This window comes from Loxodonta africana, chromosome X (genome assembly GCF_030014295.1).
Source record: "Loxodonta africana isolate mLoxAfr1 chromosome X, mLoxAfr1.hap2, whole genome shotgun sequence".
NCBI classification, from domain to species: domain Eukaryota; kingdom Metazoa; phylum Chordata; class Mammalia; order Proboscidea; family Elephantidae; genus Loxodonta; species Loxodonta africana.
This window is the reverse complement of record NC_087369.1, coordinates 116,240,070-116,255,161: the sequence shown is the minus strand read 5'-3', so window position 1 is coordinate 116,255,161 and position 15,092 is coordinate 116,240,070. Positions and strand designations below refer to the sequence as shown.

The window sequence follows — 15,092 nt, the reverse complement described above, 5'->3', positions numbered from 1 at the left end:
CTAATATACCGTTATTCAGATATAACTCTGACCAAAGATCAAACCTAAAACACTACTTAGTAATTATTTTATTCATCCTACCTGAGCCCCTGGAAAATGTCCCAGAGAGGCTAATCTAAATCTTTTCTAGCTCTTGAAATTTCAGAACAAACCCAGATCCTCAATGGTCAGTAAATGACCTTGTTTCATAGTTGACTGAGAAGATGGAGGCCCTCCAATGTGAGCTTATCTGACTTCACTTACTCTCCATGGTAATGTTTACCTGAATCCATTGCCACCCCTCTTCCCAAAGCCAGCTGCTCCATATGTGCTATTCGAGCATAATACACATGCAAGCACACTGTCCACAATTTCCTTCTATAAATGGATTATTGGTACATTTGAAGAGAGGAACACAATCTTTCTGCCCATAATTTAAAATTATCTTAACAATTTGTAAACACATAAAAGCAGAATCACAGAAGCCTGAAATATGTGAGCTGGAAGAGGCCTTCTTAGAAGTCTGCTAATCTTATCCTCTCCTTTAATGATGAATAAACTAAGATCCAAGGAGAATATCTGACTTACTTAAAGTCACAGCTAATCAGTGGCAAAGCTGATCTTTCAGCTATCTGTCATTCTAGATCTTTCTTTCTTTATTTTTTTTACACTGATTTATACTGCCTTATAAAATGGCCCAAAACAAAAGAAGAAAGGCAGATAAAACATAGGAGATCATACATGTTTTCATTCTAAATGTGGTGATGACGATAAAGCATCAAACACTGAAAATTTTCTTTGTTATTACTATTTTCAGTATTCCATTTCCCATAATATATGCTTAAGGAAAACTTTTACCAGATAGATAATCACAATTTGCTCTAGTCTTGCGGTATATAATCACAGTGCCAGTCAAGCATTAAGGAGATTCTAAGATTTTCAAAGGGAATTTTAAATATGCTACTTAAAACAGGAACATTAGAAATATAAAGGTCTATTTTTTATTAATCAAAAAGCATGCATTTTCTTTCACCAATAAAAATGACAGTTTCACACAAACATTTTATGCTCCAGCTCTTAGAATCTATTCTAGCAACTGAAAGAGCAAACACATTTCTTCAGATGCCCTGAAGTAACATCAGTAATACTCTATAATTTCTACAGTGAGAGCAAAAGTGATTATCTAATCTCAAGATAAGTCATAACTTTGAAGAGACAGCAATATGTAAGCACTTTATCTTGCTGTCAGAAGGCTGAAAACTAGAGAGCTTTTAGACTTGTGCTTCAATCCTTTTCCCTGCCACCAACAGGAGAGAAATACTACACTAAAGCTTCTTAGGATCTAGAACAAAAAGAAGTGAAACTTTTGGGAGAAGCTAATATAACTGCAGCTATGCTTTCATGACGCAAAGAAAAGACAATCTTGGATCTAAATAAAATTAAGAGATTCGTAGCACTGGCATTTGCTCAAAGGCCTTTACATAAGGCATTAACATGGAAAGTTAACAAAAATTCCACGAAGGGTACATGAACTAGCAGCATCATTTTTAAAATGCTAATTAGAAAATTCAAAGATGCTAATTTTAGACACAGAGACACACAGAGAGAGATCATTGCATCATTCTGTTGCTGCCAATAGGACTGACTTTAAAAACCAGAACAGATATGACTAGCTAAACATCTCACAGTTCTCCCAAGAGCTACCTATTTTAAGTGAAAGCTATGGGAAGCAATGGGGGGAAATAATTTTGGTTGACTGCATCTAAGTATTTTCTTTCGGCAACCTAATTTTTGTTCATTTATCACTTTAGCATAACATGGCTAGTGTTTTTCTTCCATTAAGGATTAAACGTGATGAGGAGAGAACCTTATTAGGAAACAAATCATATTCTGTGGTTATGTTTTAGTTCCAGAAATATCAAGTACTAGGCATGTAAATGGAGCAACATTTATAAGGCCTCACATAGAGAAAAAAAGATAGAATATGTGTTGTGAGAAAATTAACGATTATGACTCGTATTTCGTAAGCCTTACCTTCTTTGAAAACTCCACTGCTTTTTGTTCACTTTCTTCAACTTTTGCTTTGTTCACACACGAATCTATTGACCAAAAATGATTAGACATTATCACATTGGATCTCTAGGCAAAGGACTGCTGCCAGCCAATAATTCTCCTACGTATACTATCATTTTTATGTCAATTGATATTAAAGAGAAATTGACCTATATTACACATAAAACAAACTACCACATTTTCTTTCTTTAGCATATTCACTGAACTCCATCTCAAGCTTGTTCAGGCACAAAACCAAACATCCCTGAATCTATTTGATCAAATCATTAATATTTTAGAAGAATTCAATTAGTTTTCAACTTTGACAATTATAGACTTCTTTTAAATGTTTTTCATACTTTATTGTGGGTAGAGAGGTATAAAAGAACTCCATGTTTAAAATTATCAAATCTCAAAATGCCCCTTAAAAAAACCTAAAGGAGAAGATAAAAAAATCACTCATTAATTTAGGTTTTCAAGTGAAATATTTTATTTTACTAATTTTTAATCCGGGGCAAATCATATCATGTACGTAAGAAAACGAACTTCAAAATTTCAGATACAAGCATTCTAGAAGAATGTATACATGCATGTATGTATATTTTCCTAATAAATTATTTCTATTGATTCATAAAACAAATAACTAAAGAACATCTTTTGAGCAATATTACATTTCTCATTACTACATATACAGTCTATTCTGTATCTACCCATTTTACTCCTATTTACCATAAAACCATTGCCACTGAGCTAATCCTGACTCATAGTGACCCTATATGACAGAGTAGAATGGCCCAATAGAGTTTCCAAGGCCATAAATCTTTACAGAAGCAAACCGCCACATCCTTCTCCTGCAGAGCAGCTGGTGGATTCAAACCTCTGACCTTGTGGCTAGCAACCGAGCGCTTAACTGCTACGCCACCAGGGCTCCTATTTACCGTACAGAAATGAAAGTATATGTCTATACCAGGACTTATACATGAATATTTATAGCAGCTTTATTTAAACAGGCAAAAACTGGAAATAACCCAAATATCCATCAAGAAGTGAATGGACAAATTGTAGTAAATCTATATAATGGAATACTACTACAGCAATAAAAAGGAATGGAATATTGATACATGCAACACAACAACATAAATGGATTTCAAAATAATTATACTGCATGAAAGAATCCAGACCAAAAAGAGTATATGCTGTTTCTTTATATACATATATATCTATATATAGATATAGATATAGATATATATATGACAATGAAAACGAATCTATACTAAGAAAAAACAAATCAGTGATTGGGGATGAGGAGAGGTGGGAAGGTGAAATGGACTACAAAGAGAAGGCAAAAACTTCAGGGGGTGATAGATATGTTCATAAACTTGATTGTGATAATGGTATTAGAGATATACACAAATATCAAAGTTCATCGAATTGTATAGTTTAAATGTGGGTAGTTTACCTTACATCAAGTATATCTCAATATAGCTATAAAAAAGACCTGTGTGACTAGAGCGAATCAACTAAGGAGGAAAGCAGTAAGTGATGAGGTTAAAGAGAGGCCAGAATGGTGCCCGGCTACCACCAGTGACTGCCGTGACAGGGAACACAACAGAGAAACCCTGATGGAACAACACAAAAGTGGGGTGCAGAACTCAATTCTAGTAAAAAGACCAGTCTTAACGGTCTCAGTGAGACTGGAGGAGCCCGGAGGACATGGCCCCTGGACTCTTTGTTAAACCAGAACCGGAACCATTCCCAAAGCCAACTCTTCAGACAAAGAATAGACTGGACTCTAAGAAATAAAATGATACTTGTGAAGATACACGAGACTAAATGGGCAGCTCCTGTCCGGAGGCAAGATGAGAAGGCAGAAAGGGATACGTACTGGTTAAACGGACACAGGAAATCCAGAGTAGAAAGGAGGAATGTCCTGTCACATTATACAGATAGCGAACAGGGTCATATAACAATGCGTGTGTAAGTTTTTGTATGAGAAACTAACTTGAGCTGTAAACGATCACATAAAGCACAGTTAAAAAAAAAAAAAGAGAGAGAGAGAAAGAGGCCAGATCTTGTGCTTTGCTGGCCATGGCAGGAAATGAGATTTTGATTTAAATTTCACTGGGAAGTAGTTGAGTATTTTATACAGGGGTCTGATATGATCTGATTTATGAAAGATAATACAATCATAGTATTATAAAATCAGGAGTGACTGAGTTCCTTGAGTCCAGGTGATTGTAAAACTGAGACCCACATATGTCCTAGAAGTTCCAAAAGCACCTGCGAATTTTTGCGTGTGTGTTCATATTTATGTGTGTGGCTTTAATGAAAGTTCCACAGCATTCATCAGATTCTCAAAAAAGCCTCTGACCATTAAATATTAAGAGGCACTCATACATTTTACTTATCCGATTTGAAAGCAGAGGAAATTGAAACCTAGAGAAGTTAAATGATTTGTTCACAATCACAGAGATGACACGTAGATGAGGTCATAATGGGTTCATGATGGTGGCTATCCTCTCTCACCTGGTCCCTTCATCTCTCCTCACCCCAATGCTTTTGATTAAAAGTACACAATCATAAGTACTTGGCACACATCATAAAAAGAAATGTTGAACACCGAACAAGCTAGCCAAAATCAACAGTGGAGTATATGTGCCAACTATGATCAATAATAGATGATAGGCCAATGAAAATATTTGGAAATAAGGGACTCCCTTCAATAAAATTTGAAATAAACAACTGAGGTTATCACGCTGCGTAAAAAATATACAATGAGACTACCATTCACATTCATTGCCGGGGCAAAGTAAGTTAACACAACCTTTCTGAAAAAGCATTTGGCCTTTGAAAGTTCACACCCTCACTTCAATTTTAATTAAATAACAACAAAAACCCAAAAATTTAACATAAGGATGTGCACTGCAGATTTATTTATAAGAAAAACCTGAAAACAATTTAGATATATAACAAGAAAGGACTACTTAAGCCGATTATAATATTCACATTTTGATGGTTAACATGAGAAAAGTCTCATAATACTCCATGAAAAATCAGCAGATAGACAGAAAGACATAGACAGAGACAGACAGACAGACAGACAGACAGATGAATGTACCAAGCTTAAAAGCATGTAATTCTTGGGTGATGTGCTTGGTCGTTTATTTTATCCCTTATATAGGTTTCTAAATCACCTACAATAAGTATGTATTACTTAATAAATCAGAAAATAAAAGATAAATAATAAAAAAAGGTCTTCATCTTTGACTACTACTGTGAGTCTTCCCTGTAAAAAACTACGGAATAAAAGAATAATACATAATTGGCATTCAACAGCTGTTGTCTTGTTTCTTTAAAGACAAGACAAATGAGTTCATGTTTGAACTTTAATAATAGTGATTTCAATTTGATAGAAATAAAACTGCTTAAGTATTAGGCCATATAACATAGTACATTTCACAAGGCAAGTTTCACATCATCCTTCAGAAATTGTTTTAGAAAGTACAGCCAACTGCTAGCCTGGGATGATATAAAATCATTTCCTCAGCAATACAGAGAGATGAACTTTATCACCTCCAATTCTTTCCTAGCTCTAAAGTTCATGAAAATATAAACTGATCTACTTTCTTAGCCTTAAAAGTTCTCAAGTTACTGAAATAAGCCTGTATTTCTTTGGCTAAATTTCTACAAAAGCACCAAGGTGCCAGCAGAAACTGAATTAAAAGATTTCAGAAAACCATGCTTCACATTCAGCTATAATAACATAATGATCTTTTATGGAGCATTGAGTTTTAACGGATTCAGGGGTATCGAAACTTATCAAATAGACTAATATTTCCAATCACACAAGCAAAACTCTCATGATCATCATAATTAACAATTACAGCTATTGGGCACCCACCCATGGACACAATGACTTACCAGATACTAATAGAGGAGGTTCAGTGGGAGAATTACCTTTAAAAAATATCTATTATACAGAAAAGGGAGAAAACACAATTAAAGGAACACTGAGGATTATATTACATACCTATCAGATGTGTGAGATCAATGTCTAATCTTTGCCTGTACTTGAAGTCCGGGTCCATACCACTGCAGTGTAGCACTATCTGTGAAACACACTCCTCAATTATTTTGTAATATTGTGGCCTAAAAACAGGATGAGAGTATTCTTGAATGCCTTTTCTACATACACAAATCAATTTTCTTAAGAACAGAGTCAGCACAGTAAAAGAACTGAGTATTTTTTCTAGGTCTTAAAAAAAAAAATGCCTAAGCCTAAAACTGGTCTGAACTTTATAGTGTAAAACCCATTGTGATGTAATCGACAGTGAACACTTAGTGACTTAATAATCGAGTTTGCTGACATTCATGCCTGTATTCAAAGATACTTACCTACATTATTTACTTACTTAAGGTATTTTTCCCAAAGTTAATGAAAATGACCTGTTAGCCCTATGTCTGTGGGTACAAAAATGGTTCTAGGCTTCCCCAAGTTCCCAGTTTCAGTAAGGGATGAGGTGGAAAATGACATACTGAATTTACTGCAGCATTTTTACTCAATATAGCTATAACAGCTTACAAAACTGGACCGATCGATCCACTTATGTTAGAGATGATTCCAAAGATCTATTTATGTGCATATTTTAAAAGGTCCATTTTATAGAAGTATACACACTTAATATGCATGGCTACAGGCTCAATTTGTTTAAAAAGTGTCAAAGGTTTTAAAACATATCCTAATTCTGTCATCTATCAAGGCAATTCTGGCCTTAAAACATGACCACTCACATACTACAAAATAAAAAAATTAAAAGTATTTCTTAAATTAAAATTTGGGGAAATTTTAGTATTTTGTCAGTGGCTAATAAATTCAAAAGAGGGAAAAAATCAATAAGAACCACTACTGTAGACAAATTATGGCATAAACATCCCTATATAACACTGTGCTGATAACTAACCAACCTACTAAAAGTTTGAAAATGAAGCCTAAAGGATTCTAATTGCTCCATGACTAAAGATATAAAAGAGCAATTAGAATCCTTTAGGCTTCATTTTCAAACTTTTAGTAGGTTGGTTAGTTAGCAGCAATATCTTTAGTCATGGAGTCGATCCCCAAACCAAAAAGAGATCGTAATATATATTACACCTTTGGATCAATTTCAAGTCATCATCAGGTCTAGAGTAGATAATACTGGATTATAATCTCAGTCTCTTCAACTCTTTGGGTATATAAGGAAAACAGAAATGTTTTCTTAACCACTGATGGAATAAAAGTGCTTGTCATACCTCTACCTCCATGGATGTTCTCAGGATGAAAAGAATATGATAACAGAATAACTTTTTCATTTCTTCAAAGTTACTGAGAAATGTACAGTGTCACACAAATGATTTCCGCAGGTAACTAAGTACTCATGGGCATAAACCTGTTGCTGTCAAATAGAATTCACCTCATAGCAAACCTATAGAACAGAGCAGAACTGTCCCACAGGGTTTCCTAGGCTGTAAACTTTACAGAAGCAGACTGCCACATCTTTTTCCCATGGAGCAACTGGTGAGTTCAAACCGCCGACCTTTCAGTTAGCAGCCAAGCACTTAATCACTGTCACCAGGGCTCCTTAGTACCCCTTTAATTGCCAGAATTTAAATTAGAAAACATCATTTTAAATGCATACCATCTTTCCTGCATTAAATAACATATAATTTGATATTTTTAACATTTTTCTATGAATCTATAACATTACCATGCCCATCAGTTACTGTACTGTTCTGAGCTATAATTCTTTATCTTCCTTTTAGCTGTCCTTCTTGTTTAGACCATACCTGATTTCATGGTGCCCTTCCTTTTCCCGTTATTGTATTTTTACGCAAATAACATGTGCTTTTTATGACTGTTTGCTCACCATGCTCTCCCCCTGGAGGTATTTTCATAAGCTCACTATGCTAATTGTTTTACATTAACATGTAAAAAAATTGGCATAGCAGTGCTTATGAAAATACTCACAGGGAGGTGGGCATGGTTGGCAAATAAACATGTAAGGTGTGTGTTAGCTGCATAAAAATACAGTAACCAAACAGAATTTGAGAGATCAGAGAACTCAGGTTGTCAGAATTTCATGCAAATTAAGAATCAATGAAGCACAACAAAAAGTCGCTTGAACAGTTAAATATAAGATTGTGGTCACCAATTTATGGGTAATTTCAGTTACTCAGAGACCTTTTTTCTAATGCTTTATTTTTCAGATATATTCCTACTTACTAGACTCTAAAACTTCTAACTTTACAGGTCATTACCATACTCATTTTTAAAAAATTACATTACTGGACATAAAACTGAAATACTAGACTTATTATTTTCTTAGAAGCTAAGATCACATCTATTATGAGATAAATACAAGAAAAGTAATAGTAAACCTTTACTTACTAAAATATACAAGATAAGAATTTAAAAATTCTGCCATAAAATCTTCAGTACTTCTTCTGTGCTACCATTATTTACCAAAGAAAATTCATCATGGGGACAACAAAATCTGTTGGATTCATTGCTACTAAAAGTTCTATCATTGGGATACCCCAATTTTATAAGTAGGTTCTCTCTTCTGGTCCAATTAAAAATAAATTAATACCTTTAAAAATATAGACCTAAAACAGTCAAACTCTTATACTTTCCTTATGTATCTATTCATATACTACCTAGGCCCCAGTACATTGTTCATTACCCTTTAATATCCAATTCAAATTACAAATATATGACTTTCAGAACTGCCTCTTACCTGACATAATAATCATTTCTGATGAGCAAAAAATGCTGTAGAATGGATAATAAGTAATTTTCTGCATCAGTGTCCTTCAACATATTATACAGAAGATGGTACACCTCATTCATGTCAGTGGAAAGTAAGTAAAGGAAAAAAAACCCAAAGATTCTTGATGAAAAGTTGCTTAATTTTTCTTAAAAATACAGATTTATCATTTTCTTTCCAATGCTGCTTCTAAACCTTTAACTCCAAGATCCAATATTTAAGCATTTACATAAACAAATTTAATCTATAGGATCATTTTAATCCTTTAAGTAGAAAAATAGACCTAAACATATTTCCGAGACTATTTTTCATAGCCTTAAATGATAAGCTATTCTTTGCAGTTTAAAATACAGATTATACCTGGTACCATTGGAACAGCAATGCCATCAATGAAAATGATTTCTTCTTAATCTCTCTGTGAGTGTTATGTTGTTGTTGTTGGTTGCCGTTGAGCCAATTCTGACTCATGGCGGTCCCAGACCCCTTGTGTGCAGAGTAGACCTGCTGCGATCTTTCAGAAGCCCATCACCAGGCCTGTCTTCCCAGGCAAACTCTGGGTAGGTCAGAACTGCCAACCTTTCAGCTAGTAGTTCAGCACTTAAGAGTTCGTGCCACCCAACAACTGATGTGGTTATGCTAGAGGACTATGTTATTCATGCAAGCCAATACTCCTCTATCTTCGCTGTCACATAAGATAGAGGGCAAGCGAACCTTCTCGAACTTTGTGGAATACTACAAAATCACAAAAGCAGTTTTATTTTGTCCAGATGAAATACTTATTAAATCTGAAATGTAATCCAACATCATAAAAATAAGTTGAAATATCAACATTTTCTCCAAAGTAGAATTAATTATATGATGGATTACTTCTTAGGCCCCGTGTAAGAATGTTGAGGTAAAAGTCTCATAAAGTCTTTTAACTAGCTACAGAATGGATCCAAAAGTAACTTTACAGTGAAGTTCAATTATGAATCCAAAAGTAATTTTATGGTGAAGTTCAACTATAAAAGAAGTCTACACAAAGCAAAAAGGCAAGACATATATTAATTAATAGAAATACATTTAACATTAGACTGGTATCATCAATGATGGATAAGAAATTACTAGAAATTATTCCACATAATAACAACATTCAGTTATTCATTGTATACACAATACCTATGTGTAAGACACTTTGATAGGAGCACTGGAGGAAAAAGATGAACCACAATAATTCTATTCTCACTCTCACAAGGGCAGAGAAGTGTACATAAATAAGATACAAAGAAAGTACTGCGGATGTTTCAAGGAGGGAGTGATTACTTCTAGATTGTGGAGTGGGGATGAAAAGACGACTTCATACAGAAAAGTTCTGCTCAAATGTCACTTTGGTTTTGAGGTATTTCTCAACTTTCCCAGAATTTACAGACAAGAAATTTAATGGGTGTAAAACAAATGACCAGCAATGCTATGACGACCATCTCTTAGATCTAAAATTATTTCATATAAAATCATTGCCATAGGAAGATTGTATGCCAGCTGTATGTGACTTGGATGCTTTTACCATACAACCATGTTATAGTCAGATACCACTTTACTTGAACATTTTGTTGTTGTTGTTAAAGAATATAAAATATTTGGATAAGGAATAAGTCATTTATTTGAATTGAATTCTATCTCTAAAGCATTGATACACATTTAATAAGCTGAAAAAGTATATTGCCTATAGATTCACATGAACTCAGTGAACTTTTCCCAAAAAAATCCTAATACATAAGGTAAACTGCCTTAGGCTCTTGTCTATTCAAGACCATTGAGCAGAGTATATCTCTAATAGAGCAAGCCATTGTGCAAGATTTCAGTACAGTCTGTGTAGTAAATCATCAGGACAGTCTGACAAGTCCTCAGCATGAATCTCAAGAACAGTATCATAGTGAGGTTCTAATGTAAAAGAATGGATATAAATTGGCTTGGCAACAAAAACTCTAATAATGTTCACAAAATTTCCCACATATCCCTCTTTCACAAGACATGCAAAATTATTTTGTTGTTTGTCAAAGGATATTCCATTTCTGCTCGAATGTCATTGAGGCGGTGTGATAATTCAGTTAGGTCATCCTCTTTGTTCTCATCAAATACTTTCAACTGAATATCAAGCTCATCGTTCTCTTTTTCTTTTAGATCCTAATACATAAACACAAAACTTAACAGACAAATAACAGTTTGACAACAGCATACTTTGATAATAAAGGCCAGAATATTATTATTCATTTGCACGCAGAGAAGCAATTTCAAATATTGACCTAGGCACTTGGTTTCCTGAAAGAAAATAAATGTAGCTAAATTTGTTTCTCTTTCAAATTAAAGGATCTCCTTGCATTCATTGCATTTTCTGTCCATGCCCCAGATTTTGATTATTCACATAAAAAAAAATTAACTATCACTTTTAAAATGGGAAAAAAAAACTAATTGCTAACAACTCAAATTAAATGCTGTCATTTTGACTAAACACACTAATCAAAGATCTCAAAAGAACTCATGCAGTTAGAACATTCACATAAGCCTCTGGCAAAATATGCAAATATAGATCAATTGTATTAATGAAGAACAAATGCAAGGATATATTCAAGCACAACAGTCCCAAGTATGGCGTAAAAAGTTGTATAAACAAATTTATTTTTAAATGATATTTTGTGATTTTAAAGCAAAAAGACATTAGAACTTATTATCAAGCTACATGTCTAGTCTTCTCCCCCAGCTTTCATTTTTGCTTAGTCTAATCACAAAATACCAACTTGGGCATCGAAGATTTGTTTTTGTAATACATTAGAAGCACATGCATTACAAACCCCTGTTAATTTTCAAAATAATAATTCAAAAAAAAAAAAAACTTTGGAAGCATGCCACACTAGAGATTGTTGGGCTTAATATATATCACCTGGAAGATCTTTTAATATGTGTCCATTAAGTTGCAGCTTTCAAAACCCAAATCGATAATCACAACTGTGGATGCTCAAGGGTGATACCGAAAAGTGGGACTAGGATGTTCAGAGCTGAGCTTGAACTCTAAAAGGAAATGCAAGCATGGCGTACTTCAAATTAGGTAGATAAACAAAATGGGATGCATTGCTTGTTTCTATTTTCATTCAACAGGACAATTATAAATCGCTATTACTAAAGCCAAACAAATTTAAGCAAATTCTAGATGTTCTTTCCTAATATTCACATACACAATAATTTACTACAGATTTGCCTCCAAAGCATATGCAAATAATAATAGGTTTCTACATAATTTTACATAAAACATATAACAAATAATTATATTTACACTGTTCTCTGTTTAGTAATAACCTGCTTTTAGGTCTACTTATCCACTGTGAAAGTGAATGAAGGAAGTTACTGGAATGCAGAATTCCATAATTGGTGGGTCATATTATCAGGTGATTTCTTAACTTTACTTAGAAAATAACTGAAACCAGATGCAATCAATACACTGATCACTGAAGAAAGAACCTTTCAAGTATCTTTGAGAATGGATTTTTCTTATTTTTATGTCACAATATGTTCTCTTACACACTCATCATAAAACTTGAATACATTCAATTTTTTGAAAAACAGGAAAATCTAAGTTAAATATTTTCACTTAATTGGCATCAGAACTTTATAAAAGGTGGAAATCAGTCTGCGAGATTAAAATACTTTCTGTAAAAATAACTGGTCAAATGTTTAATTTGGCTTTCAATTAGGATCTGACATTTATGCAACATATATAACATGTGAACACATATAACACAAAATAAAGCACAGGCATGTTCAAAAGTAATATATTATAAATACTGTTGATTAACAATGCTCCCAGCTTATTAAAATAAATATATATGTATGCATACATATATATACTTCCTTTTGGTCAAATGTCAAACCTTTAAAGATACATCTATAAATTCTTTATTAAAAATAACATTTTAATAAATTACTAATATTTATGTATAGCAAAAACAATATGAGTCAACAAAAGAAAATGGAAATGTATGAGTAAAGTTTTATATTTTAGAAGGTAGAATATCAAAATGATTGAATTACACTATTTTATGTGAAATACTGTAAATATATTTCAGGAATTCTTTAAAGAGATCTGTTGTATAGATGGAGCCCTGATAGTACAGTGGTTAAGAGCTCAGCTGCTAACCAAAAGGTCAGCAGTTCAAAGCCACCAGCTGCTCCTTGGAAACCCTATGGCATAGTTCTACCCTGTCGAATAGGGTCACTGTGAGTCGGGATCTACTCAAAGGCAATGGATTTGGTTTGGTTTTGGTGCTGTATACATAGATACTGAACTATTTTTGCTAATTCCCTGCAAATATAATTAAGTTTCTATAGTGTACTGTACTTCAAAGGATATCAAAGTCTATTACCAGCACACTACTGATCAGCAGGCACTGTCAGTCTCTTAAATTGCCACAGACACAGCCTCTTACTATCTTGTTCCTTCACATATCTCACTAACATAATATTTACGTAATTTCTTTAACTAAATAAGAGGTAAAAGTTAAAAACTTCACAAGAAGTCCATGTAAGTTAAGTACAGAGCAAATATTTAGTTTACAAATCTACGTAACAACTCTTTTATTTAAAATGATTAAAGCAAAATTATCAACAGTGAATTTTCCAGATGAAGTATAAACTCCATTTAAACACCAAATTTAACCATGGGGGACAAGGGAAAGACCTTGAAAATAATTATGTTACAGAATATATTTAAAACAATTGTCCTTGTCTCCAGGATCCAGATAATTACTAGGAAAAACGTTTCACTCTAACTCTGGTGACGTAGTGGTTAAGATCTACGGCAGCTAACCAAAAGGTAAGCAGTTCAAATGCACCAGTCACTCCTTAGAAATTCTATGGGGCAGTTGTACTCTGTCCAATAGGGTCACTGTGAGTCGGAATCAACTCAATGGCAGTGGATTTGGTTTTTTAATTAGTTATACAGTAATTTCTACTATTAAGATCAAAGACTGACGACAAGGACTTCCTCCAGAGCCAACAGAGAAAGCCATCCACTGGACAAAACTGCTTAGAAAGAACACCCACTCTGCTATACAATGGAAACCCTGGTGGCGTAGTGGTTAAGAGCTCCTTAGAAACTCTATGGGGCAGTTCTACTCTGTCCTATATGGTCGCTGTAAGTCGGAATCGACTCCATGGCAATGGGTTTGGTTTAGTTTATTACATTATGATGTGGAACCCTGGTGGCATAATGGTTAAGAGTTTGGCTGCTAATCAAAAAGGTCGGCAGTTTGAATCCACCAGTCGGTCCTTGGAAAACCTATGGAGCAGTTCTACACTATCCTATGGGGTCGTTATGAGTTGGAATCGACTCAAAGGCAACAGTTTGTTTTTAATTATATTATGATGGTCTCGGGCTAAAGAAATACTAAGAACTAGTCTTCTGTAACATTAACAGTTCCAGAGAGGTATAATTTTTGATCCATGTACCAAGTACTAATACTAGCCCTGTTGTTGTGTGTCCCTGAGTTGTTTCTGACTCATAGTAACCCTACAGGGTAGAGTAGAACCGTCCCATAAAGCTTCTTGGTCTGTAATCTTTACAAAAGTAGGTCTTTTGTCCAGCTGAGTGGCTTGTGGGTTCCAACTGCCGACTTTTTGGTTAGCAGAAAAGCACTTAATATTGTGCCATCAGGACACCTTAATATTATTATTTTTTTTATTGTACTTTAGGTGAAAGTTTACAGCTCACGTTAATTCCTCATATGAAAATTTATTCTCATATTATTATGTGACCCTTTTTTTCTAGCTGTAATCCCTATAATATGACAGCACACTACCCCTTTCCACCCTGGGTTTTTCATGTCCATTCAACCAGCTCCTAGCCTTTTCTACCTTCTCATCCTGCCTCAAATCCACCAGGCGCTCCTTGGAAACTCTATGAAGCAGTTCTACTCTGTCCTATAGGGTCACTATGAGTTGGAATCGACTCGACGGCAGTGGTTTTCATCCTGCCTCCAGACAGGAGCTGCCCATTTAGTCTGCTGTATCTACTTGAACTAAGAAACACACTCTTCACGAGTATTATTTTATGTTTTACAGTTCAGCCTAATCTTTGAAGAGTTGGCTTCGGGAATTTTTTTAGTTCTGGGTTACAAAGAGTCTGGGGGCCACGTTATCTGGGGTTCCTCTAGTCTCAGTGAGACCATTAAGTCTGGTGTTTTTACTAGAATTTGAGTTCTGCACCACACTTTTATCCTGCTCCATCAG

The 15,092-nt window shown here is 34.3% G+C and overlaps 1 protein-coding gene across 10 annotated transcripts in view; it reads right to left on the bottom strand.

The window, feature by feature from the left end:
- Positions 1 to 15,092, bottom strand: part of DIAPH2 (diaphanous related formin 2) — a 940,735-nt gene that overhangs the window by 647,959 nt on the left and 277,684 nt on the right. For all 10 annotated transcript variants that reach the window (XM_064277942.1, XM_064277941.1, XM_064277943.1 and 7 more), the window contains 4 exons: positions 10,879 to 10,997; positions 8,805 to 8,921; positions 6,062 to 6,180; positions 2,014 to 2,078 (listed from right to left, as the gene is read on the bottom strand). In XM_064277942.1, the coding sequence (XP_064134012.1) occupies positions 2,014 to 2,078; positions 6,062 to 6,180; positions 8,805 to 8,921; positions 10,879 to 10,997 (420 nt within the window). The remainder of the gene's footprint in view (positions 1 to 2,013; positions 2,079 to 6,061; positions 6,181 to 8,804; positions 8,922 to 10,878; positions 10,998 to 15,092) is intronic.